The sequence below is a fragment of the Microtus oregoni genome, unplaced genomic scaffold (genome assembly GCF_018167655.1).
Source record: "Microtus oregoni isolate MIOR12 unplaced genomic scaffold, Mior012 000012F_ref0000307, whole genome shotgun sequence".
In the NCBI taxonomy this organism is placed as follows: Eukaryota; Metazoa; Chordata; class Mammalia; order Rodentia; family Cricetidae; genus Microtus; species Microtus oregoni.
In genome coordinates, this window is record NW_024543071.1 from 35,033,998 (window position 1) to 35,059,013 (window position 25,016).

Consider the following 25,016-nt stretch of genomic DNA (forward strand, 5'->3'; position numbering starts at 1 on the left):
ATTTTCTCCTTCTCTAATACAAGTAAGTCCTTCCCTAAACCCAATTAGATGAGGCCCAGAACATTTATTTTAGCATAGGATCTAGCTAAAAGTTCTGTATCAAAAATAGAGTTTCTGGTTAAAATAGCACATATCTTTGACTCACTAACTGAAGCCCTATTGCATAATACATTGCAATCATGATATAATAGTCCAAATTTCGAAGAATTCTAGCCCCATAAGGAAAAGGGAAGGGAGGGGGAGAGAGGAAAAAGGAGGAGGAGCGGGGAAAGGGGAGGGAGGCATAGGCGGCTTACCCACATTAATCACTGCTCAGCTCCATTTTGGCCCTTCCACTGGAGGTTTTGGGCAATACTGCTTTCCGCCACAAACTGGTTTTTGCTCCTGAGAGCCCCGAGAGGATGAAGCTTTGGTTAGCCATTAACAGAGATAAAGATGTGACATTCAAGCTAAGGGTCACTACTGATGAGCAGCCCAACAGGCAAGGGCTGGTTTGTACTTCCTTAGATTGTTCTTTGGTTTTGCCATCACCTAGATTGCAGAGAACACCCTCATGCATATGTGCACGTGCACGCGCGCGCGCACACACACACACACACACACACACACCTGTTAAAGTACTCTCTAGTCTACAGCTCTATTAATTTTATATGTTTTACCCACCCCAATGCTTGTAGTCATCTATATTCTAGTTATTTTGCATGAGGACAGAGTTCCCTTCAAATACTACACTGATATCTGGCTATTTTACTTTGCACATGGATTGTGTCTTCCTCAGACATTTAAAGCACACAAGGAAGGCAGCTTTAAGCATTAGAACTTGTTACCTCAAGGAGGAAGTGTTCAAATTAGCCTAGAGATCAACCAGGACACCTGCATACTCACTTGCTACTCTCAACCCCTATAGCTAGGGTCTGGGCTGTGCCCTTTTGCAGAGGTGAGCGTGCCATTTCGTTTAAGTTGATGTCAAGTAACCACTTCACCAACACAAACTGTTTTTAAAATATTCTCTCATACTTACCGATGAGTTGGTGGTGAGTGGAGGAAGGACATGGGGAAGGCCGCAGGAGGGAAGGTGTTTGCCCAGCCATGGTCCCTGGCTTTTGAGGAAAGGAAGCTTTCCTTCCCAAAGGCAGATGCTGAGAATTCACATCGTTTTTTCAAACACTGTTACTTTCATTTTACTGGCAACCAGGACCCCAGTGAGCTCTCCAGCCAGCTGGTAGAAATTTGTAAAAAAGGGTCAAACCGAGATGGATTAAACTCACAGGCAACTTGTAAAGAGTTGCCTGTGAATTTAATAGCTACCTACAGGTAACAGTAAGGTTGTTTCCATATTCTTTCCATCCCGCTTCTCCGCAGGGTTGCTAAATTAATGTTGTGTTCATTGTGTTCACTTTGGACACTCCCTGTCCATAGGAGCACGTGGGTGGAGTAGCTAATGCACAAAATACAGCCAAAGGGAAAAGGAAGAAAGTTTTATTAAGGGCTCCATTATCAGAGAATGAAGGTCAGCTTGGGACTAATCAAGATGTAACCACACCCCAGCGTACTCCAGTCTTGGGAAGGAGCCAATACTCTTGAAACTGATGAACTGATGTGTTTTTGATGAGTTGCATCTAGCAGATGAGTGACTAAAATGCCAGGAGTCTTTTTATGTTTAATTCATGCATCACTCAAGACCACCAGCCATTTCATTCTGAGTTCTTATAATAATTTATAGTTCAGAAATAGACACTATAGAGACCCTTTGTTGTCTATGGAGAGACTGGATAGGCCAGGGCACTTTTGAGAGTGAAGATATCTATTAATCCTTACAGTGTGATTGGCACCTCTTAGCTGGCCATGTGGTTATGCCAGCTATATACTTCCATCCTGGTCTAGAACTGTATGGCTTTTCAGATGGGGACTTCTGAGGAAGAGGGCAGGAGTGAAAAGATTCAGTTGGCCTGATGTAGGTGTCAAGATGCTCACAGTTTGATGTTTAATGTTATCTGCAGTGTGCCAGGCTCAATTCTAGATACTTTATATACACTATTGCCCCCCGACCCCTGTTCCATTGCCCCCACAGTGGAATTATCATCTAGTTTTGCAAAAGAGAAAACTGAGATAAGGAGTTGTTCGGATCAATGGAACAGGTCATTTCTGGATTGGTTTTGTTTGAAGAAAGACTCCCAATCACACTAATGGTTAATTCCAAAGGGGCGAGGACTCCTCACCTGAGCTTGAATTCAATGCTGTGTCTGGAAGTTTACTTCGATTTTATTAAAAGATTTGCCTTCGGGACCTGGAAGGATGTCTCAGTAGTTAAGAGGTTTGTCTTTCCACATTTATCAATTCTTTGAGCTTCTAACATCAGCTGGGTCCCAAGAACTCAGTAAAATTCAATTCAATTCCATTTTGCCTGACCTCAGGAAAGGGCTCCACGTGACTGTTACTGGTTTGTTCTAGAAGGTACAGCTCAGGCATGGCCAAGGAAGAAATAGGCAGGGCCAGGTATGGGGATGGGTGAGGAGCTTCTGTACCCTTTCAACATCCTCCACTTCCACCTCCCACACCATATTTCTCTGTGCTCACCTTCCCATGAGTTCTCCAAGCCCTCTTTAGAGGATTTAATGAAAGCTTCATTACTTAAACTTGATTGATTGATAAAGCCATTGTCCTTGGTTGTTGAACTTACCCATAGGGGTCAGGGAGTCACCACAGGTTCAAACTGTCTAACCATGTGGGTGTGTCCTTGTCAGGCAGTGCCCAGCCTGAAGACACCTTGTGAGTATGAATTTGGGTGTGGTGGGAATATAATCAACACAGACACTCATTACGCAGGAAGCCCCAATAGAGTTAGATCTATGCCAGGAACTGGGAACAAAAACCAAATATGGGTTTCACCATTTCAGACATACAAACACGGGGAAATGTCAAGTTTTCTCCCCGTTGCTTTTATTAGCAATGAGTAGCTTTTTACAACCTTATTGAAAGGATAATATTCTCAATACATGCTGGTGGTGTTTTATAGCTAATAAAGAGCCTGGAATTATTAGTCAAAGGCTTGAAGAACAGAATTAAAAACTGAATTAGAAATTGAAGCATTTATGATGTGAGAGTCTGAAACATAACAGACTTCAAAGTGACACAAATAGGCATTCCTTAGCCAGTTCGTCTTCGTGATACAGTGAAAACATGTGTGGCTATGAACGTGTATGCATGCGTCTTTATACGTCTGTGAGGGAAAGTGAGCATGATTTTTGAGTCATACTATAAACATACAGTTTTTACCATTTTGTTATTTAGAAAGAAAATCTGTATAGGAATGTCTTAACAGCCACTGGTCTGAAGAAATCCGTGAGGAAATACTTTATTTTCCTTTTCTCTGCAGAGTTTAGTAGGTGTTGCTGTGATGGGGCACAGAACTGGAGGGAGAAGCGAGCCGGGTTGAGTTTAGAGAAAGAAGACATGGCGGGAGAGTTGGGCTATAAACGCCACGGCTGAGTTAAGGAGCTGGCTCATTTCCGTGGAAGAGATGGATGACCCAGGCATCTTTAGAAATTTAAAAATAATATGAGGTGCTGAAAGATGACCAGCTGTTCGCCATAGCTAATGAATATGTAATTTGAGGAAATAAACTCAAGCTGAAGGAGGAGAGATTCAGATCTGCTGTCAGGCCCTGTTCCCAATAGTGATGTTCCCACTAGCCCCGCTAGGACGGCTGGTTTGTACGTTTCTGAAGTCTCTATAACCATGGAGATTCAAATAATAATTTTAAAATATGGACAAGAATGCAGAGGATTGATTAAGATAATGTCTCAAAGTATTTTTCAGCCTTAAAATGCCAATACTGTTGAGAGAGAGAGAGAGAGAGAGAGAGAGAGAGAGAGAGAGAGAGAGGTCATGTTCTAGTGGGTGGGTTAGATTTCCCTCTAGTGGTGCAGAAAGAAACTGTCACAAATCTGCCACATGGAGAATTAATCTTCAACAAAGAAAAAGTTATCTAGGTTCTTTTGTTTTTATTACTGTCTTGTTCCCCCCTTCCTCCTCCCCTTCCCTCCCCCACCACCGTGTGTGTGTGTGTGTGTGTGTGTGTGTGTGTGTGTGTGTGCGCGCACGCGCACACACCTGCCCCATACATGTGTGTATAGTCGATGAGGGTGGTGGGCAATGGAGATCTGAACTTAGGTTCTTGTGTTGGCCCAGCAAGTGCTTATCCTACAGAGCCATGTCCCCGGCCCTGCTTTACAGGCTTTCTTACGTTTCTATTGGTTTAGCTGAATTATGTCCTGAGGAAAACCAAAACCCAAAACAAAAGCAATTTAAAAACAAACAAACAAACAAAAAACACCAGACCCACAGTCCTTCTTTTTCTGGCCTTAATGTTGAAATCCAGACTCCAACTCAGCCATTTCTGTGTTATTTCTCTGGAGCTGCGAGTCTCTGTGAAAACCTCCTTCAGACTGAGAGTTCGGCTGACGTTTTCCAGGGTGTCACACAGGAGAGCTGTTTAGAGTTTTGATGACAATGGACGCTTTCCTCAACCAGCCTTTGTGATCGGAACTCTCTTCAAGGTTCCGAGAGTGTGACGAGCCTGTCCACCCACACTGTCCCCTGCCCAGAACCTGTGAGAAACAGACACCGCTTATGCTTATCCCTCATGCCAATCCTGTGACAGAGCCCATCTTACATCTCAGATAGAGCAGCAGAAACAGAAGAGGCTCTCTTTCCAAAGCTCACGACAGACTATCAAGCTGACAACCTGTCCAAAAAACCTAGTGGCCTTAAGAAAAGATCACGGAGGAGTAGAAAGAGTATTGTACCTGGACCTTGGACTCAGGTTGGATTTAGCTTAAGGTTTAGAAATCCTAATGAATTGTCCCATTTTTACTTGATACACATAGTTCAAAACAAAAACAAAACTAACTTTTAAACGAATATAAGGAAATATAACATTTAAGATCTGATTCTTCTGCTGCTCAACTGATTTTCTAAAATTCAGATACAATGTCAACTCTCACCAGCCAGTTTGCACTGAGCCTCAGCATGGCTGTGTCCAAAGCACACGGGCTGTTAAACAGCCATTGGTTAAACCCACGTGGTCTATGTCCACACATCATCAAATCTTGCCGGATCTTATTTACTCGGTGTCAGAAGAAAGCATGAATGAAAATTGTGCTGGCCACGCAAGTACAGAAGGTCACTAGTCACAACTCCTGGCCAGATGAATGGGTTTGACAAGCTGTGGCCGGTCCTGTCTGGCTTTTCTAGTGTCTTTCGTTCCAGTCCCACTGCACGGCAAGGTAGCATTTCCACGCCTGCCTTTTCATAGAAAGCTGCCCAAGTCTCGCCGCTGGTGGTGATCCAGGACTTCTTTCAGGCAGCACCTTTTGGTGCAGCTAGGAGATCATTGCCTTTGCCCAGAAGTGGAGTGCATCCCAGCACATGAATGTCCACAGGGATCCTGGTCAGGGCCTGAGGTCTTTGGCAGAAAGCCCCGGACTCAGTGTCTTCAACTGGCACCCAGAGAGGGCACTGCCACACTTCACAACCATGCACTGGCATGATAGATGGCATTTCCTCCAGAGAGGCAGTCAGCTGGCTCAGCTCGTTCGAAGTCCGCTATCCTACTGCCATACTGAGAAATAATTCTGTGCAAGATACTCAACAGGGGAGTCCCTTGTCCCTGTTTTTGCCTCCCAGAATGCTGGGATCTAAAGGGAGCTTGGGGTGAGGGTGGGGGTATTTTGATGGCAGAATATTTGGTCTTGGGATGGAGGAAAATACCAAAAGGGGTAATGAAGTCCTGGTTCTAAGTAGCTTGGGATGGGAGGGAGCTCATCTTTGAGCATTTCTGTTGGTAGAAATTGTCCCGTGAGGTGCTGTTTGGTTGGCTGAGGCCTCTGTACTCCGCAGTTTAGGAACAGAGAGACTACGAGAGTGGCTTTAAGTCATGGTTCCATTATTGTCAGATATAAAAGGGCCAGCAGATCAGGAGATAACTGCCAGTTGACAAAATGATTTATCACTCACAGTCCTAAAGTGGGGGACACACCCACCCACCAGATCACATAGAGTGTATTAGCTGCAGCTGGGAGGCAGAAGAAACAAGGGGAAGCCTTAGGCTGAAGCCACTATTATTTTTCTGGGATAAAAGTAGGCTAGGCCAGGCAAGCAAGTTTAGGATTGACTAGTTTGACTAATTCCAGGAGGCTCCATTCCAGAGAACAGGGCCTGTCCCTAACTGCCTGTGTATGGCTTTGGGAGATGCAGGGCAGGAAAACAGTGGCTTCAGTATGAACTTAATGAAGGGAGCCACTGACCTGCAGGCGGAGGGCACTCTAGTGTAAGCTGTTGGGTATCTCTAAGACTTAGCTAGCTCCAGGAGGGCAGTCTCTCCCATAGCAGTGAGGCCCTGGCATACCAATGTATCAGATTAAACAGACAGGCTAAACGCAGATATAAAATGGTAGAGCCAGCTGGTTCTTCAGGTAGCTAAAATTTGGGAAGATGCTCCAACAAGGTCCTGTTTTCTGTTTGTTTGTCTTTTACATATAGTAAGTGTCATAGTGATAGTATCTGGGTCGGAGGTCAAGTTTCAGAGTCAAGAGTGTGGTTTTTCAGCCCTGTTTCTTCCATTTTCCAGTTCCACAGGAGTGCATAGCTTGTTTGGATATCGGTCATTTGATCAGAGCATTCCAAATGGACTACTCAGACGCCTTTTATTTTATGGGATTTTTATAACCACCTGTAAATCGGATTATTCCTGTAAAAAGTTTGTCCCATGCATGCCTCATGAATTTGCTTAATAAATCCCAGCTTTTGTTATTGTTTCCTCCCCTGCACCTCCTCTTTAAAGTTAATAATAATGTGGGCAGGATTCTGGGGAGGCTTCCCTTGGAGCTGACAGTATCTGGAAACCTGACTCTTAGAAGAAGCTGCCAGGGCCTGTGCCCTTCTGCTCATTCTGTGCTGTGGGGAAGGTTGGAGATGAGCTTATGAGTCTCTGCTAGTGCACTTTTACCATCTTTCAGGGCCCCTTCATCCACAGAGAGTGTGGAGCAAATTCAAGGTCTTCCTGACTCAAAGCAAGGCACACGGAGCGGGACTTGCTCGGTGACCCAATTTATCCAAGCAGATGTGCCATTTGTGGGCCATTTCTACCACGTGGACATAATAAACTCCCGAGTGGGGGGGGAGATAATGGAAGGTGGGTAGGTTCATCGAAGGAAGGGTTTCTGAAGTTTCTGTTGCTGGTCAGCAGGTATGTTCTTGTTAAATTTACCGACTTGACCAGAATGATTAGCATCAGAGAGCAGGTGCTGGCAAGCTTCCCTCAAAGGGTCTGTTAGTAAAGTGTGGGGTCTTGGCTAGCGGCACTACTTTGCGAGAACTGATGTCACAGAGCAAAAGAAACTCACCATGTCACAAGTCTGAAGAGAAGTTTAAGGTCCAGGTATTCAAAGGGTTGGTTCCTTCCAGGGCAGTGGTTCTCAACCTGTGGGTCGTGACCCTCTTTGGGTCGAATGATCCTTTCACAGGGGTTGAAGGTCAGATATCCAGCACATCAGATATTTACATTACGATTCATAACAACAGCAAAATTACAGTTACAAAATGGCAATGAAGTAAGTTTATGGTTGGGGTCACCACAGCATAAAGCACCCTGTTAAAGGGTCACAGCGTTGGAAAGGTTGAGGAGCACTGTTCTAGGGGCTCTGAGGAATGGGCTGTTCTAGGCCTTCCTTCCTGGTGAGAACACAGTTGCCTTCTCTGTCTCTGATGTTTCTGTGTCCTAATCCCACCTTTGTCTAAGAACACCAGTGACGTCAGTGCTCCATCACCATGGCAAAACACCGGGGCAGTCCGCTGAGAAGGAAGAGAGACTTTTGGTTCCAGAGGCTTTAGTCTATGCTTGGCTGACTCTTCCGCCTTCCAGTAGGGGCAGCATGTCAGGGTGGGAAATGCATGACAGAGCCAAGCTGCTTCCTCCATGATGGTAGGAAAGCAAAAGCAACAGCAGAGACCTTTGTCACAAAAGTCCCTTTCATGGCAAGTACCTGGTGGCCTAACTTTCTTTTACTAAACTCTAATCCCTAATAGTGCCCCAGACTGGAGACTGAGAGTTTAACAAATGGGCCTTTGGCAGACATTTAAAATTCAAAAAATAGCATATGTCATAATGTAATTAGTGACTTTGGTTTAACTTAATGACTTCTGTCCCCAAATAAGGTAGCATTGGGACTGCAATGTAGGGATGTTGTGGGGAGGTGGGCACAATTCCCCTGGTCTATGTGCAACTTCTTGACTGCTAAAAAAAGCAGTCCACATGGTCAAATCAGTGAGGCTAGCATCCCAACGGAACTACATTTATGGGTACCAAAACTTGAGTTTCAGATTCTAACAGGTCATAATATCTTTGGGTATTTTTGTAAAAAAAAAATCAGTTAATAGCATAAAAGCTGTTTTTATTTCATAGGCTATACAGGAACTGAGAGAAGGCCAGCTTTAGACTAAGGGCTGTCCCATGTGAGCCTTTTCTTTCCAGCTTCTGAAAATGACAGCTGGTCACAGTTTCAGTTTACAGTAGTGATGCATGCATCCGAATGTCTTCATCTAAAGATTTTTATTTTTAAAAAGGCAAAATTACAGGACCAGAAAGATGACTCCATGGTAAAGAACACTGGCTGCTCTTCCAGGGGACCTGTTGTAGTAATAAGAGCGGCGGGGCTGCGTCCCCAGTACCCCAGCTGCCTGCTCGGCTAGCTTATGCCCCGAAATAATTACACGGACACTGTATTCTTTTAAACACTGCTTGGCCCTTTAGCTCTAGCACTTATAGGCTAATTCTCACATCCTGATCAACCCATCTCTAATAATCTGTGAGAACCGGTCTTACCGGGAAGATTCTAGCCTAGTCCATCCTGGGTCGGAGCTTCATGGCGTGTGTCTGTCCAGGAGTGGGGCATGGCATCTCTCTGAGGCGTCTGCTCCCGAGAGGAGAGCTGTGGAGTCTGACCTCACTTCCTCTTCCTCCCAGCGTTCTGTTCTGTTTACTCCTCCCACCTATCTTCTAACCAATAAAATGGGCCAAGGCAGTTTCTTTATTAGCCAATGACCTTCCTCCATCAACCTGTGTTTAAATCTCAGCATCTACATGATAATTCACAGCCAGCTGTGACTCTAATCCCAGGGGATCCTACTCCCTCTTCTGCCCTCTGTGGGCACTGCATGTACATTCAGGCAAATATTAATGCACATAAAATAAAAACCAACTATTTTTTAAAAAGGCAAAATTATACTAGCATTTATGTGTATTTGTGAATCTGGATGAATGTCGAGATTTTATAAAAATCTGCACACTGGACCCTCATGAGATTGAACTTCTTATCTTTTGAGTATAACCAAACATGGAAATGTTTTAAAATATATTTAGCTTTTGAAGTCTAATTTTTTCAGGTATTTCGCTTCCTATTGGAAAGTTTCTTCTCCTCCTCCTCTTTCTTTTCACTTTAAGCAGTTGCTTTGACATGGTTTACAGACGAATACTATTTTACCTACGCTGGACGAAACAGTTAAATGGGACGGAGAAAGAAAAGTCTGAATGCGAACCATGCCAAACTGTTAGCAGCTGCCCAAGCTGCACCAGTGTGAACAAGCTGCACCAGTGTGAACAAGCTGCACCAGTGTGAACAAGCTTCCCTTGGAGGGTCACCAGGGACAGATGCCTTAATGGTAACTCTCAGATTCACTTCCAAAGTCAGCATCCCCGCCAAGCAATGGGTCTGTTCTGGTGTTCTGTTCTTTGCTTTAGGCCCATGTTCAGGAGCTACAGTCAGGATGGCCAGTGTCGTGTTCCCAGAATGTTAAGACACTTGGATGATGTAGTCCTGAGATTCTACAGCTGTGTGTATGTGTCACAATGTCCCTGACTCTGTGAGTGTTTGTCTATAGATGAAGAAACTGGTTCCCCCCCCCCACTTGTGTTAACATTGTCTAATTCATAACAGGGTTCAGAATGGGCAGTTATTACAAATTCACTTTTAGCAAGTAAAACAATGATAAGGAATTACAAAACAAGTATATTTTTATGTTTATCAAACTTCTACCCAATGGATCCCAATGGAGCCTTCACTTCCCAATGGATCCTTGATCCACGGCAGCAGGCTGCTTCTTAGAATTGCAGGCTAAGGTTTGGAGAGATGGCTCAGCCATTAAAAGCTAAACTCGCAACCAAAAATCTAAGAATTGCAGGCTCAGGCCCCTTCTCAGACCCACTGAGCGGATTCTGCACTGTCACAAGCTCGCAGGTGACTCATGTGTACCTTACTGTCAGAGAAGTCTTCTGGAGGTGACCTTTGAGATGCTTATTTCTTGTGCCTCTGCCTAGCAGATAAGTCTTCAAATGCCAGCCCAACTCCCATGTAGTTGTGAGGGTAATGACCTCTGCCATGCCTTCCTACACCTGGAAAATTACCAGGAATGTAGAAAACAACCCAAGGAAAGAAATTTCTGAGAGTCTGGGAAGATTTCTTCCTGTTTTTCAGGCCAATTCACAAAAAGGGAAACAAGATCAGTTTCATTTTGGGTCTCCATGGAAACCTTACCTCAGTGTCAATCCACAAGTGAGCTTGTTTTCTTTCATGGTTATCTTAGCTAAGCTGAGAGAGTCAAAATAAGCCCTGGATGAAGTGAGGAAACTTCTAATTTGAAATTTTTCCAAGACACGGAAGTCTTGCTAAATTTGTTGATAGACAGTCTAGCACAGCACGAATTACTCTGGAAAAGGCAATTATTTAAAACACTTAAGGTTTGTTTGACAGCTGAGTCTTAAAGGCACAGAATGTAAGAAGGAAGGAAGGAAGGAAGGAAGGAAGGAAGGAAGGAAGGAAATAAGGGAAAAAAGCCATGCTCCTATGACTAAGTATATTCATAAAATGTATAGTGGCCATCCATAAACCCCTCTAATGACTTTGTACTGCAAGGAAAACTCCTCTGCCATGGTGGGCTCCTTTCCATCCTTGGTCTGTGGCATGCACGAGTGCCCTGCTGATCTGTCTGCTTCGTGAGACTCAGCAACCTTCATGGTAAACCTTTTTCTTTTTCTATACCCCTGCAGCTCAACCAATGTTGGGATATCCAATCTTCAACATAGCTATCCTTGCTGTTGCCCTAGGAAGCTAATACCCATAAGGAACACCTTGTCAATGGCTGGGACAGTCTGTCCCCACTGTTTTCATCATTGTCTGCTCCAACTGCAATCTGATGGGTGTTCCCTCTGGCTGGCTACAGGGATCAGGGCAGGGAACAGAAAGTAGGCTAGGCCCCTCACTGGCCTAGGGTGCAGCAGAGTTAAGTGGCCTTTGTTCAAAGAACTGAGAACTCTCTCACGTTCTTGATCTCTTTTTAATCTTATCTTTTATTAGAAAAGATAAATGAACTTTATTTTGTTGATAAAGGGAGATAAAGGAAGAGGTTTGCTGTCTCTGTTCTAAAGGTCAGCCTGTCAGGATAGAAGAAAATGTTCTTGGTCCTACCTACTATTATGGCATGTGTGCTTCCTTCTTCAAGAAAAACAAAAATAGTCATCATCAGCATATAGCATGTTTTTGCTACATAGAATGGCGTGGGTTTCTGCATGTCATATTTTATTGCTACCACATCCCAATGTCATTGGTAGCCATAGGTGCTTACATGAACCATTTATGTTTTACATATGAGAAAACATTGGCTCTGAAAATCTAAATTACCTATGGTTTAAAAATAGCACAACTGGCATTTGAACCTAAATTCTGGCCTCAAAGTTATGGTCTTAACTATGGTGTTGTGCTACATGCCACTCAAAAATATGGAGATGCTTCTCCACCTCTGAAAAATGCCCAGGAGTATTGAGAACACCCTTCAGTCTGGCACAGAATCACTGAAAACCAACGCATCCCCCAGGAGAGTTCCCAGGTCTCATCCTCAAGCGGTACAATCCCAGATTAGCAGGATGATGGGTCTAACTCTGACATCTTTTTCTCTTCCAGCAGACTAGCCCTCTTAGGATGTAATGTCCTCTAGGCGCTGGGGACTAGCACACAGCACAGCAGCTGTGTAAAGCAGGCTGTGGGAGAGAAGCTGTACAGAGAGTCTACTAACTCCCCTCCACACACACACACACACACACACACACACACATACACACACACACACACACACACACACACGAGAGAAGGGGGGAAGGAGGGAGGGAGGGAGGGAGGGAGGGAGGGAAGGAGGGAGAGAGAGAGAGAGAAGCAGTATTACCCATCCAGAATGGCCTTACCAAGGGTTGGCCTGAAAAGACATGGTGGTGCTGGACCTCCAACATCGAACCTATTGAAGTCCTTGCCTGGGCCTTGGCAGTTCCTAGGATGAAAGAGAAAGAGGAGAAAAGAGCTGATACTCAGGGCTCCACTCAGTGAGAACTGTCCTTGTCACCATAGACCCAGGGCCTGGGTATCTCTATTCAGCCCATTCCTCTCACCCTAGTTTGTCTTTCTTTCTTTTTCTTTTGTTTACAAATATTTATTTAGCAAAATAATATGTCTGTTTTCTGTCTGAGTTGTCTTTGTCTTCCAGTTTAAGTATCAGTAGTCAATTAAAATACATATATTCCAAAGGAAATGATTGACCTACCAAGTGATATCCAAATATCACTTTGTGGTCTAGTCACTCTTTATTTTGACCTATCCCTCTATTTCTCCCCTTGCCTTGCACAATTTCTTTCTTCCTGTTCTATGGTCTATCCATACTAAATACCTATCTCCTAATATTACTATGCGCCAATGATTAGAGCCTTGATACTGTGATGCTTTGATTTGCAGGGAACTTTTCTATTACCTTATCTACATTATTATGAGTTATCAACATGTAGAAATGGGGTGTTTAACAGGAAAGCAAATATGTTTTTTTTTCTTGCTTACAAAATTCTCAAAGAAATAAATAAAAGTATTATTCCTAAGAGAAGAATCAGACTGTCTTACTGTTGTTTGTCAGGCTGCTGTGTACCCTGGGGAAGGACCAGGTGCTTGGGGACAGTTGTAGATTACAGATCTGTGCCTGAGCCATGGTCAGTTCAGAGGAGTCCCTGCTGAGAGTTTGCATCCTTGGGACCAGTGCAGGTGACGGGGACCTCAGTTCCTTCTTCCTCTAAAGGTTTCTGGGCTCCGTGTTAATCTGTCAGCCTTCCCAAATGGTCTTCAAGTTTATAGCAAGAATCTGTGTCGGAAAAAGAGAAAAAAAAATAAATGAGACTGTCCTAGATCTTTGGGTGTGTGTTATCGAGGTATAATCCACACTCCCCCACTCACACGCTCTCAGCATTATTTCATTGTTCCATTGTTGCTTTTCATGGTAAAAAACTCAGAAACCCACCAACACAGGCCCTGAGTGTCTACTGGGGTGTCTAAAACAGTAGGGTGGGGTAAAAATTTGGGAAACACCAACCCCTCTCCAGTTATATTAATATATAACATCAAGGTTGCTCGATTTTCTGGTTTTAAGATAAAGTATTTTAATTTTCATATATATTGTATTTTAATTGGCAGTAATATAATTAGAAAATTCGAACAAACCTTGTGTGAAAGGTTGCTAGCAATGGTCTAGGTAATTCAAACCATCTGGAAATCAGACAATGAAAACAAACAGAAAGACAACCATAAAAACATATTTTTAGAGATATCCATTACCCTAAAGCAGTAGCAGAAACAAGGAGATGGAGTTTGGGAGATGAGCCAGGACCCTTTCTGTCTAGGACATTTATCTACACGGGGTCTAGGTGACAGACAAGGGGGCCAGGTGGACAGCCTGCTCCGTTACAACCAGCTCTGCTATGAAAAGGATTAGCCAAAGAGACCTCAGTGAGGCAGACTGGTGGCAGCTTCCTGTGGCTGAAGGAAAAATAAGTAGAGCTCCCACCAAAGGCAGGAGATCCTCATGGCAACCCTGTGCTAGGGGGTAACACGAAAAGAACATGATAAAGGTGGGAATCAAAGAGCCTTAAGTTCAATAACCGCTGGGTCCCCCAGAAATCTCCCAAAAGGAAATGAAGGAAGCTGACAGGGTCTGATGCCTCATGGTATGTGTATAACCTCTTTTCAAACAAGATGGACCACAAGTGAAGGTTTGCAGGTCACCTAGAAAGACAAAGCATATGTACCAGAATCAACAAACCTTCTCTACAGTCAAAAGAGACCAGCTATATGGGAATGCATCTGACCAGCTATAAAACAATTATTTTCACCATACTCATGGATTTCAAACATTAGACATAAAGTTATCAGCAAATAACTAGAAATTAATTATTTTTTAAAATCAGGATGTTGGGGACTAGAGAGATGGCCCTCTGCAGCTAAAAGTACTTGCTGCTTTCGCGAGAGACCCAGGTTCACTTCCCACAAAGCACAAAGTGGCTCCTAACTGTCTGTTACTCCAGTTCCAAACTATCTAACACTCTCTTTTGGGCTCCTTGGGCGCCAGGAACACACGTGGTGCACACCCAGAAACACAGACAAAAACGTTCATACACATAAATAAAAATAAATCTTCAGAATGAAAAAGCAATTAAAGAACTAAAAATGATAGTCAAAATTAAGACATTATGGTTTTATCCACAGCGGAAGAGATTGTTAGCAAACTTAGGCTATGTTTGCAGAAACCAGATGTAACACAACTGGAAAGATGAAGCGGGGGAATAGAAGAGAGGGTGCGAGACGTGAAAGTTACGTGAGCAGTTCCAGCATGATTCATTAGTCTCAAAAGGAGAGGAGAAGGCCCTGGGGTACAGGCAAAACCTGGAAAAGCAATGGAACTTGAAGGCCAAACAGAAGATATAATTAATTATTAACTCATGTCTAGATAAACCAGACTGGAATAACAGAAAATGAAAGTCAAAGAAGTAACTGTTTTGTTGACAAATAAGTTTTAGAAGGTCAAAGGACGAGAGTCAAAGCACTTGGAGTCTAGAGTTCCCAATGCAGTGACACCCTTCTTGTAAAATGCAAGCAAGCGGAAGAGCGTTTCCAGCAGCCGACACAGGAAAAGTAGTGCCGCAGCTGGCCCGCACATGAGGAAGTCCCCCAAGATCATGTCAGAGCAGGGAACATCATCCCAGATGGATTCTGAAATAAAGTGTGACAGGAATGGAAACAAAGAGCGTGCTGTCCTGAAAACTTGACTGAAGAGAGGATAGACACACAGACAGACGGAAAAGCTGGAACAGGGAGGACTGTGCTCCCTGTGATAGCGGCACCAACTGCAGCAGCAGCCCAGAACCTCAGCGTGTTTATTTTATAATCTGCATCAAGAAGGCATACTTGTTGTACACAGATGAACAAGGTGGGTGGGGGGCTTTATGGTCCATGACTGAACAAGGAGGCAGGGTTAGCTAATCTGGGCAGGAGGTCTCTAGGGAGCAGTCTCAGGCTGCAGCCATCACTGAAGAGGAAAATGTGCTTGACAGTTTCTGCACACACCATCAACACTCACACTTGGACCAGAGGAGGGCTTTGGCATCCCTATGAATCTTACCAGGGAAGACTTTGTTATTTCCATAGGTCTGAGGCATTGGGGCCCTTGATAGGGTTGTGTCATTGTAAGACACATTCACTCAAGATTCCTTACATCCCCCACAAAAGAGATTTTAAAAGGATGAGATCTTTAAAAAAATCAGAATCTGAGTGTTTTAAAACTGAGATGTGTGTGTGCGCGCGCGAGCTCGTGTGGGAGCACGCGTGCACACACACGCCTGTGCACACGTACAGCCTTACAACAATAACAAAAACAGCATTCGTCATTTCAGATAAGATAGGCTTTAAGGTCAAACTCATTGTGAAAGATAAAGAGGAACTCTTCAAAATGGTTTAATTTCTCCCAGGAAATACAAATGTAAATCTCTAAACCAAAAGACTAGAGAAAGTATAAGAAAAAAAAAGGTAAAGAAATCCTTTGTAATCCTAGGATATTCTTAACCCTGCTTCAGTAATTATTAGACCAAGCAAACATACTATTAGTGCTACTATAGATTAGTTAACACACCCAACTTAATGGGCATAAATCGATACCTCTCCAATTGACATAAACATAAAGTTCTCTGCATGACACAGAGACAGCTGTAAACATTAACTACGGCTAGATGGGAGTGAAAGGCTTCTGCCACTATCACAAAGGCAATTAGCTTAGAAATCAAAGCAATAAAAAAGCAAAGAATGCATTTGATAAGATGTGTCGTTCATTTATGGCCAAAATTCTTCTGAAGGGAGCCAGAGAAGCCTTTAGTCTCAGAGAATGGCGCTGCTGGAACCTCTCGGTGCAGGCAGTATGCGCTGCTGACTGTACAGCTAACGAGAACCAGGTGACACCACTCAGGCTGTCCTCAGAGTGCGGACATCAATTTCACATATAATTCAAGTAGATTAAATTCAACACATCCTCTGTGGTTATAAAAGTTTACCATTCTTTTATGTGTATGGGTGCTTTGCCTGCATGTATGTCTGATCACCACAAGAGCGCAATGCCCTCAGAAGCCCTGAGGGGATGTTGGATTCCCCTGGAACTGGAGTTACAATGGTTCACATTCTTTTCAAAGGGCAGATTTCAAATGCCAGCCCTGAAACAGAACGCTTTTACACTACAGGCGTTCAGACAACTCTAAAAATAATAACAACAACAGAAAAAAAAACAAAAACAAAGCATAAAAGACACCCCTCCCCCCTCCAGCACACACACACACACAACTTTCAGGAAAGGAAAGTTTCCCTGTGGATGAGGGGTCATCTCTGCTAATAATAGCCCAACTGGGAGGCTCAGATCAGAGCATTATCCAGTCCGGCCTCCAGGCCTCAATGTCCTCATCGAAAAAGTGACATATTCGATATGTGGATTGAGAGTAGTGTTGGAGTCATAGCAGGCACTCGGTGTCCTCTGCTGAAAACTGTTGAAGAAGAAGAAAAATCCAATACTTCAGCCCACTGCCTTGTGTAGGCTGTTGTGTTCCTTGTGAGTGGCAAGGTGTACCTACTCCGAATTTACACATGTACTTGGGTGAGGCCTCCTGGTCACCCTTGACAGCCCTGACTTGCAGGGTCGGATGCTACTGGGAACGCAGCTGTGTATACATCTGGCTGCTTGGTAACCATGGTGCCAGCCTGTTTTGTAATGCTGCTGTCAGATGTGGAGTGTGTTGACCGAGAGGACCCCTGCCATGTTGATCAAAAGGTTCTTTCGCCCATGCTCTTTAGGATCAATTTGCAAGAACAGCTCTGAAATGTGGCTTGGTGTCACTTTAAAGGCAGACAGGGTACGGCTTTCAGATGTGAATTTTAAAAATTGCTGGTCCATAGAGAAAAGAGCCAGCCAAACATTCTGTTCTCTGAGAGCCTCTTAACACTCGCAAAAGTATCCTGACTTGAAACTGCCGGGGAGCCTTTGCTAATGATATTATAATGTGTAAATATCTACTATTAATTGAATGTTGACTATGTGACAGGCACTTTGCTAAGTACTGTCATACATCACCCGGTTCCATGCTCATGACTCTGTGGTAGGAGCTATTATTAGATTCCAATTTGAAAAGTAAGACACAAGAGACTAAATGCCTTGTCTAGTTTGTGCTGGAGGCGGAAATAAAGCCAGCCCCTGCCCACCTCATCCTATAGAGGCAGTCAACCTCTTACTATAGAATCTCCTGTATAATTCAGCACTTAACCCTTTCCTCGCCTAAGGAAGCCCTGTGACCTTGGCTGCCGTCATCAGTGGGTGTTACTTAACAAGCTTCCTCACAGCTTAGCAGCGCATCGCAAGGACACATTCTGTGTGCCCACGGATCCTGACAGCCAGGAATTTGAACATGGCTCTGGAATAGCTTGCCCTACCCACCTCTATGATGTCAGTGTCTGGTGGGGAAACTGGGAAACCGATGGTGAGTGACCCCAAGGGCTGGCGCTGGGATGCTCTGGAGGAATCTTCATAGTCGTGCTGTAGGCCTGAGTCAGGTTTCGTGACATGACTGCTTAGGGCTTGGTGGGATGCTCCAGGGCCTCCTTGGAACTCAGTCTGTAAAGTCACATAGCGTCATTTCTGAACTGTATGCCTGGAATGCGAAAGCTCGCTATATTTCAAGGCTGGGTAAAGAAAACCTGCCCCTTTTATTTTATGTGTATGAGTGTTTTTCCTGTATGTATGGTTGTGCAGCACTTGAATGCTTGGTGCCTGTGGAGGTCAGAAGAGGTCATTAAATCCCTGGGAATGGAAGTTGTAAACTTCCATATGGGTGCTGGGTACCAAACTCAAGTCCTCTGCAACGCAGCAAGGACCCTTAACTACTAAACCATCTCTCCGGCTCCAAACCCACCACCTAGTGTGAGACATAGCCATGTAAACTATTATTATTTGTACCCTTTATTCAGTGTACTAATCAACTTTGCATCATTATGATGAAATTTCCCAGTTAATTTTCTTATAAGGAGACATGGTTTCTTTGGGCTCACAGTTTTAGAGAGGCCCACTGTCTCCCAACCTTGCCACCCAAGGATAAGCTTTTAACACACAAGAGGGTAAACCCAAACCATATCTAAACCATAGCCCAACCAGGGAGGTTGATTCTGGCCAACAACTTTCAAGGATATGCTTACTGTGAAGCTGCATTGAGGACTAGCACGGTGCATGTACACGCCACACCACTGACACAACCACCGTATCGCTGCAGAGGCCAGCTTTCCAGAAAGCCATGATGAATGCAGAGCATGGTCTTCTTGGCGATCCCTGGGGTCAGAGATCCAAATGGCAGGCTGATAACTCACCAGAGCAAAAAGGATAGTAAGACCTCACCAAAGAAAGGTGCTGCTTTCAACTGGGGTGCATACCAGAGGCATACATTTGACAGCTGAGAAAATATAGGTTGATTTTATAATAAAAGATCACAGAGTCTACCAAGCAGCCTTTTGACTGCCAGTTTGCATCCTACAGTTTTTCTCCTAGTTTCTAGTGTGATTGTGAAGCAAGCTGAAGGATTTTTTTCATTTTTTCGATTTCTCTTTGATATTTTACCATATTTCGTGCATATCTAGTTCGACAGATAATCACCATTCTCTATTGTCTCTAAAATACTAAATTTCATTTTTAAAGAAAAACCCGTCTATATGTGTATTCACATCTTAGTATTTATTGGGGGCAATTAAATTGAAATTATTTCAATATAATTATTTGAACAAAGTGAAATTATTTTGTGGCTGTTCGTTATTGAAGTTACACAGTTTAATTATATAAAATAGCCCCTCAAGTAATACCTTACCCCACATGCGCCTAGATTAATATTTCTGCCACTCGGATTATGATAGCTGTGGATTCTAGCCTTCCTGAATTCACAGCCTTGTTTAGCAGGAGGCTCATGCTTGTCCCACCATGAATTAATTTCTCTGGGGTTGAGTGAGACCTCACAGAGCAGTTTTCTGTGTCCTGCCCATTCCAGTCACTGCCTGCAGGCTGTAAAAGACACTCTGAATCCATGCCCCTGTGGTAGAATTCCGTCCCAAAGCCCATGCTGTAGCTGATTGCCAGCTGGTGATTGTCCTCCTCTCTTTTGCAGGCAGTGTTGAGCCCTCTCATAGCCATCGCGCTGAAAATCTCCCAGATTCATGAGAGAACTGGCCGGAGGGGGCCCACCGTCATCACCTGAGCACAGGGCAGAAGAGCACCCCGAGAGATGAGAGAGGAGAGACGCTTCACCGTGCCTTCTTGCTTCCTGTTTGTGCCTCTTAGGACTTTGGGGAAACAAAAGCTATTTTGCTGTTGGGGGAGGGGGTAAGATGAAATGAGGGTGGGGAGGGAGGGTAAACACTCCTCTTGGTTTGGTTTGTTCAGTTCCTCCAAGTGCAGCAGGGTCTTTAGCTGTCTGTCAAAGCTTCACTATTGTTTGGTATCTGTATTTCACCACATCCATGAGCTCCCCCTTTGGAGAGAGATAGCTGCACTAGGAAACTATTAATCAGCCCCTGTGTATTTCTGGTGTCTTGTGAAAAAAGATTCAGGGACAGAGAGAGAGAAAGAGAGAGAGAGAGAGAGAGAGAGAGAGAGAGAGAGAGAGAGAGGCTGAGAGACTCTTATGTTTGAAAGACTTTGGGTAAGCAGAAGACCTCACCAACGTGGAGGACTCGACTTTGCACTCCTAATCAGATCTACCAAGGTGAAAGGGTTGGAACGTCTAGGATGCGCCTCTCCCACCAGCCACCCAATGGTCCATTCTCCCCCAGCCTCCCACCATCTATACACTGCCTCCCTCGCATCTTCTGGAGTTTTCTATGACTCGCAATGGCACGCCCCCAACAAGACGTATAAAAGGGTGTTTTCTTCTCTTATTTTGCGTCTATCATTAATTTAGCTACCAAGCTGGCTGCATCCTTCTGAATGTTGCCATTTCCTGTGCAGGTGGGGAAGGATTTTCTGGAAAAGACTGAACATGATGGGAAAAGCTTTCTTGATTATGTCATGGAAGCCAGTACGTGGGTTTGTATAACTCCTCCGAGGAAGAGTACTACTGTGCGGTCTGATCTTGTTCACAGTGGCTGGATGAAGGAGACCAGGAGGGGCTAAGATAATTAGTGGGAGAGTTGTGGGCCCTAGGAGACAGAGAGGTGGATTGTCACAACCAGCTTTCTTTGCCTGTGAGGAAAGGGGACCTGGCAGCTCCAGCAGGCACGTGGACTGGGGCAGAGTCCTCAGTCAGACACGGGATCTGTTTGCTTATGTTTGGCTTCCTTGGGAACTGTAGGTTCACTCATCATGGCTTTTGTGGAGATGACCTAGTGCCCTTTGGCTGTTAAGCCTGGCGCAGTTGCTGCAGTCAAGGTCAGTGCAGCAAGGAAACATTCCCTGAAAGGTGTTTGTTTCCATTTTCTCTCTGTGCTTCTGTGGAAAAACTTGCTAGGACATTTAGTAGTCAATAAAACCGAACTTCATTATTTTAACCTCCATACAAGATTGTGGGCTTCAGCTTCTTTGGGCCCCCTGCTACTTTGCAGTTCTAGGAGTGGTCACCTGTACTGATAAGTCAGCCTTGCAGAGCAAAGACTGTGGGTCACTCTAATGACTTGGGGGTTGGATTTTTAAAAATAGGACAGAAAAAAACAAATGGCTTAAAATTGGTTTGGGGAATCAGCAAAAATTAAAATGGCATCTAGTTCTTTCAGTGTTACAGTCTTTATTTCAGAAAGTAGGAAGATGGCTTTGAGCTGAGATTATGAAAAAACGATTATAGAAAATAGAACAGGAATAGAAAACGTTTGCCTCATAGCAGCTGTCATTCTCACTATCTCTAGAGTAAAGGTCCCTGATAACATCCATCCATTCATCCACTGTGGCCATTGTCAATGCAATGTGACAAGTCCTTTGGCATGTCAGCTCTGTCTGGGTAAGCAATTACTTTTGCCTCAAATTCCTGAACTTAAATCATCACTGATTTTTAAGTTCAAGCTATTCAACTTAAACAGTCTGGTTCCCTTTTTTATATATGTGTAGTAGCCCAATGTATAGTCACCTATCAATTCATTTGCTCATTCATTATCCATTCATTCATCCATCCATCCATCTGTTCTTCCATTGAGCAAACACTGGTTGAGTATCTATTCTAGGCACATTCTTTTTTCAGATGTAACAAGAAGATGTATGGAGTTATCTCTGCTCTTAGGAACTTACTATATGGAAAGAGGTGGCTGTGACCAACACTCACAAGTTGTTGGGAGGCGTCAGTATTGCATTAGAAGTGCAAGCATGAGCTATGGGAACACGTGCAGAATAATTGACTCCGGAATGGTAGGACACTGGGAACAGGAGACACCTCCTAAAGAATAGGGTATCTTGGGAATTAGTGTTTGTTTAATTTACCAGAGCTGAATGGAAGCAGCAGAACAGAATAGTCAAGGGCTTACAGAAGAGGCTGACCTTGAGGGCCAGAGGTTGGTGATGGTTGGAATTTGTGCAGACATAGGATATAGCATCAAGTAGAACAAAATCTCCATGGCTTTCATCTTTTCTCAGCTGTGTTAACAAAGAGCAGGTCTCTCCATGATTCTAGGACACGACCTGGGTCCAAGCCCTCTCAAGTTTATACTGTTGGGGTATTATTTCTGCTTTAAACCAAGATTGCATACATGAATTCTTGCGTTACTCTGATGAGGGATGAAAGTTAGCAAACCTCACTATCTGATACTCCTCCTGTTAAAGATGGAGGACCAGAATCAGCCTTTAAGATCAAATGACCCAAGGGTCAGTGAGATGACAGGGGAGTAGGTAAAGATGCTTACTGCACATGGCTATTGAATGGCTTGAGTTCAAAGAGAGATTTGACTCCACAATTGTCCTCTGGTCTTCCTGTGTGGCCTGGCATATACATCATCCCCACACACTCACACACACAGACAATATTTTTTTTAATTAAGAGTAAGTGACATGAGATATACAAGAATTTTGTGGGAATCAGCATGGTGAATCAAACAAGAGGCTATTTTATAGTGAGGTAACTATTAGGGCCCCTCTGGAGATCTTCTAGAACCCAGGGGATCCCTTGTTGCAACATATGCTCTGGAAGGTGGCATACCACCACCACCACTACACACACACACACACACACACGTAGTAGTTCTTTACCAAAGCAGTGCCTAATCCAATTCATCTAGGGGATTTGGAGATATGTGTGCATATATGCCAGGGAGGCACTTAAGGGGGGGCACCTGGATGTTCAATACCCTGCCTGCCAGCTGTCAGCCATTCCCCCAAAACAAAAGGTTGTTTTGTTTCACCGAAGACTCTTGAACTTCTTCATCACACTTTTAAAATCCAGGAGGGGGTTAGGAAGATGGTTCAGGTGGTAAGGTGTCTCAGAAACTAAGGTGGAGAACACCTGACATTGACCCCTGGCTTCCACATGTATGTACACACATGCACGTACACATACACGGAAGGGTAGCCATCTTTAGAGAGAGAACATTAATCAGATCTTTCCATTCCAAATTGCAAAATGCATCCACCATATTTGCAGGTCATGAACGCTTTCATACAAGAATCCTTAGATTGATTGGCATCCTTGGTGCAGCCCTATGCTAGATTTGGCCACACTAAACCATGGCAAGAATCATAGTATCATGACCTGGGAGTTTTGGTGGCCGGATCCATGAGCTACGACTGATGTAGAGGATGACAAAGCGTTTGTGGGAACTGATAATGACAGAAAGATGACTCCATGCCCATGAGTAGTAAATCGGCGTTTGGCTCATCAACAGTTACAAACAGTAAGAGCTTAGCTGAGGGAGCAGAGCTTAGCAGAATGCCTGCTCAACTACTTCAACCAGCTAGAGGCTTTACCCACAGAAATAGCCCCTGCAATAGCCAGCTCACTCTTGTGTGAGTCACCGGGGTTGTCATGGAGCTTGAGAGCCCACAGTGGAGTAACAAATCCATGATTCTCTCTCCTCTTTCCATTTCTTTCAGCACCTAGCATGTGCCATGCCCTGTAGGTGAGCTTGAATGATGCTTCACCAAAAACAATAGACAAACAGATGTGTCAGTACAAAAACAAAACAAACAAACAAACAAAAACCTGTGAGGTTTTGCGTGGAGGGGTCAAGACAGAGAGCCAGTCCATCTCAGCTATGCAAAGATCCAGCATCATGTACTGTATACTGACCTTGCCACTCTGATCTTCTAGTTGCTGGCGACAATTATTTAAACTTGTTGAACAACATGAAACTGTTCACTGGGGGTGGGGGGGGGCACTAAGATTCACACTGGGGGATGAGGAAGAATGGTGAGAGTCCTCTGCCATGGAGACTTTCCTCTCTCCATTGTCTCCTAGTCCACATGCCCTCCTCAGTATCCACAGGACCATGGTTCCTAACCCAGCAACATCTCATTTATCACACACCAGAGAGAGAAGGAAGATGCCAGCACTGCTGTCCCTGATTGCATCCTGCCAGGGATAATAATGTGCCATTGGCTACACACAGCAGGACACATTTGTTTGGTTGCCCGGTGAAATTTAGTTGCTGAGACTCAAAAATCAAAGATTGTTTTTCGTGATACCTGGGTTCTTGACTCCTGAATCAGAGTACTTGTGTTAGAAACATGTCAAGGATTATGTTTTGGTGCTGATTTGTTTTTCTTTTTCTTTTTTGTCTCTCCTCTTTCCTCCCTCCCTCCCTTTCCCTCTCTTTCCCTCCCTCCTTCTCCCCCTCCCTCCCTCCTTTCTAACACTGAACTGATTCTCCAGCTTCTACCTCACAAGTGCTTGAGTTACAAGTGTGTCCCACCATGTTCGATTTTACTATTCTTTTTAAAAAGGAAGCACCAGGTTGTTTCTGAAGCAGCAGTTGGTGTCAGTCGTGTTTGGGTTTGTAGGAATATAAACTCATCTTGATTCTATGTGGAAAATGCTACGATGACTTAGGGTCCTCGAATGATTTCTTTTTCTGATACAAAAAGTGACCAAAGGAAGGAAGAAGAAAGAAAGAGAGAGAGAGAGAGAGAGAGAGAAGGGAGAGAGAGGAGGGAGAGAGAGGAGGGAGAGAGAGGAGGGAGGGAGAAAATGAGGATGGAAGGAGGAAGGAGGAAAGTCGGAGGTACTGGAGAGGTGGCTCAGGGGTTAGCGTGCTTGCTGTGAAAGTGTGAGGAGCAGCTTAAATCCTTACTCATGTCAGGAACCCCAGAAAGATCCCTGGAAATTCAATTGCCAGCCAGCCTATCTGCAACAACAGCCCCGACTACCCCATGCATGTTCATACACATGCACTTGGGCACATACACATACATGTACAATACACACCCACAAAATAAATTACAAAAAGACTTAGAATACAAAATTTATTGCCTTGCAGAGACTAGCATAGTGTTTGCAAACCAGACTTAACACTGGGTTCATCTGACCCCTGGTGGTAGAAAAACTATTCTGTGTGCAAATCTGGATAGTAGTCCAATAATGCTTGTCATTCCAGCCAGTAGGGAAAATTGCTTGATAGGGGGAT

The 25,016-nt window shown here is 44.1% G+C and overlaps 1 protein-coding gene across 1 annotated transcript in view; it reads left to right on the forward strand.

The window, feature by feature from the left end:
• Pgm5 (phosphoglucomutase 5) overlaps positions 1–20,977 on the forward strand; it is a 155,732-nt gene extending 134,755 nt beyond the window's left edge. Inside the window, exon 11 of the mRNA XM_041660998.1 lies at positions 19,592–20,977. Within this exon, the coding sequence (XP_041516932.1) occupies positions 19,592–19,681 (90 nt within the window). The 3' untranslated portion in view covers positions 19,682–20,977. The remainder of the gene's footprint in view (positions 1–19,591) is intronic.
• The last annotated feature ends 4,039 nt before the right edge of the window (positions 20,978–25,016 follow it).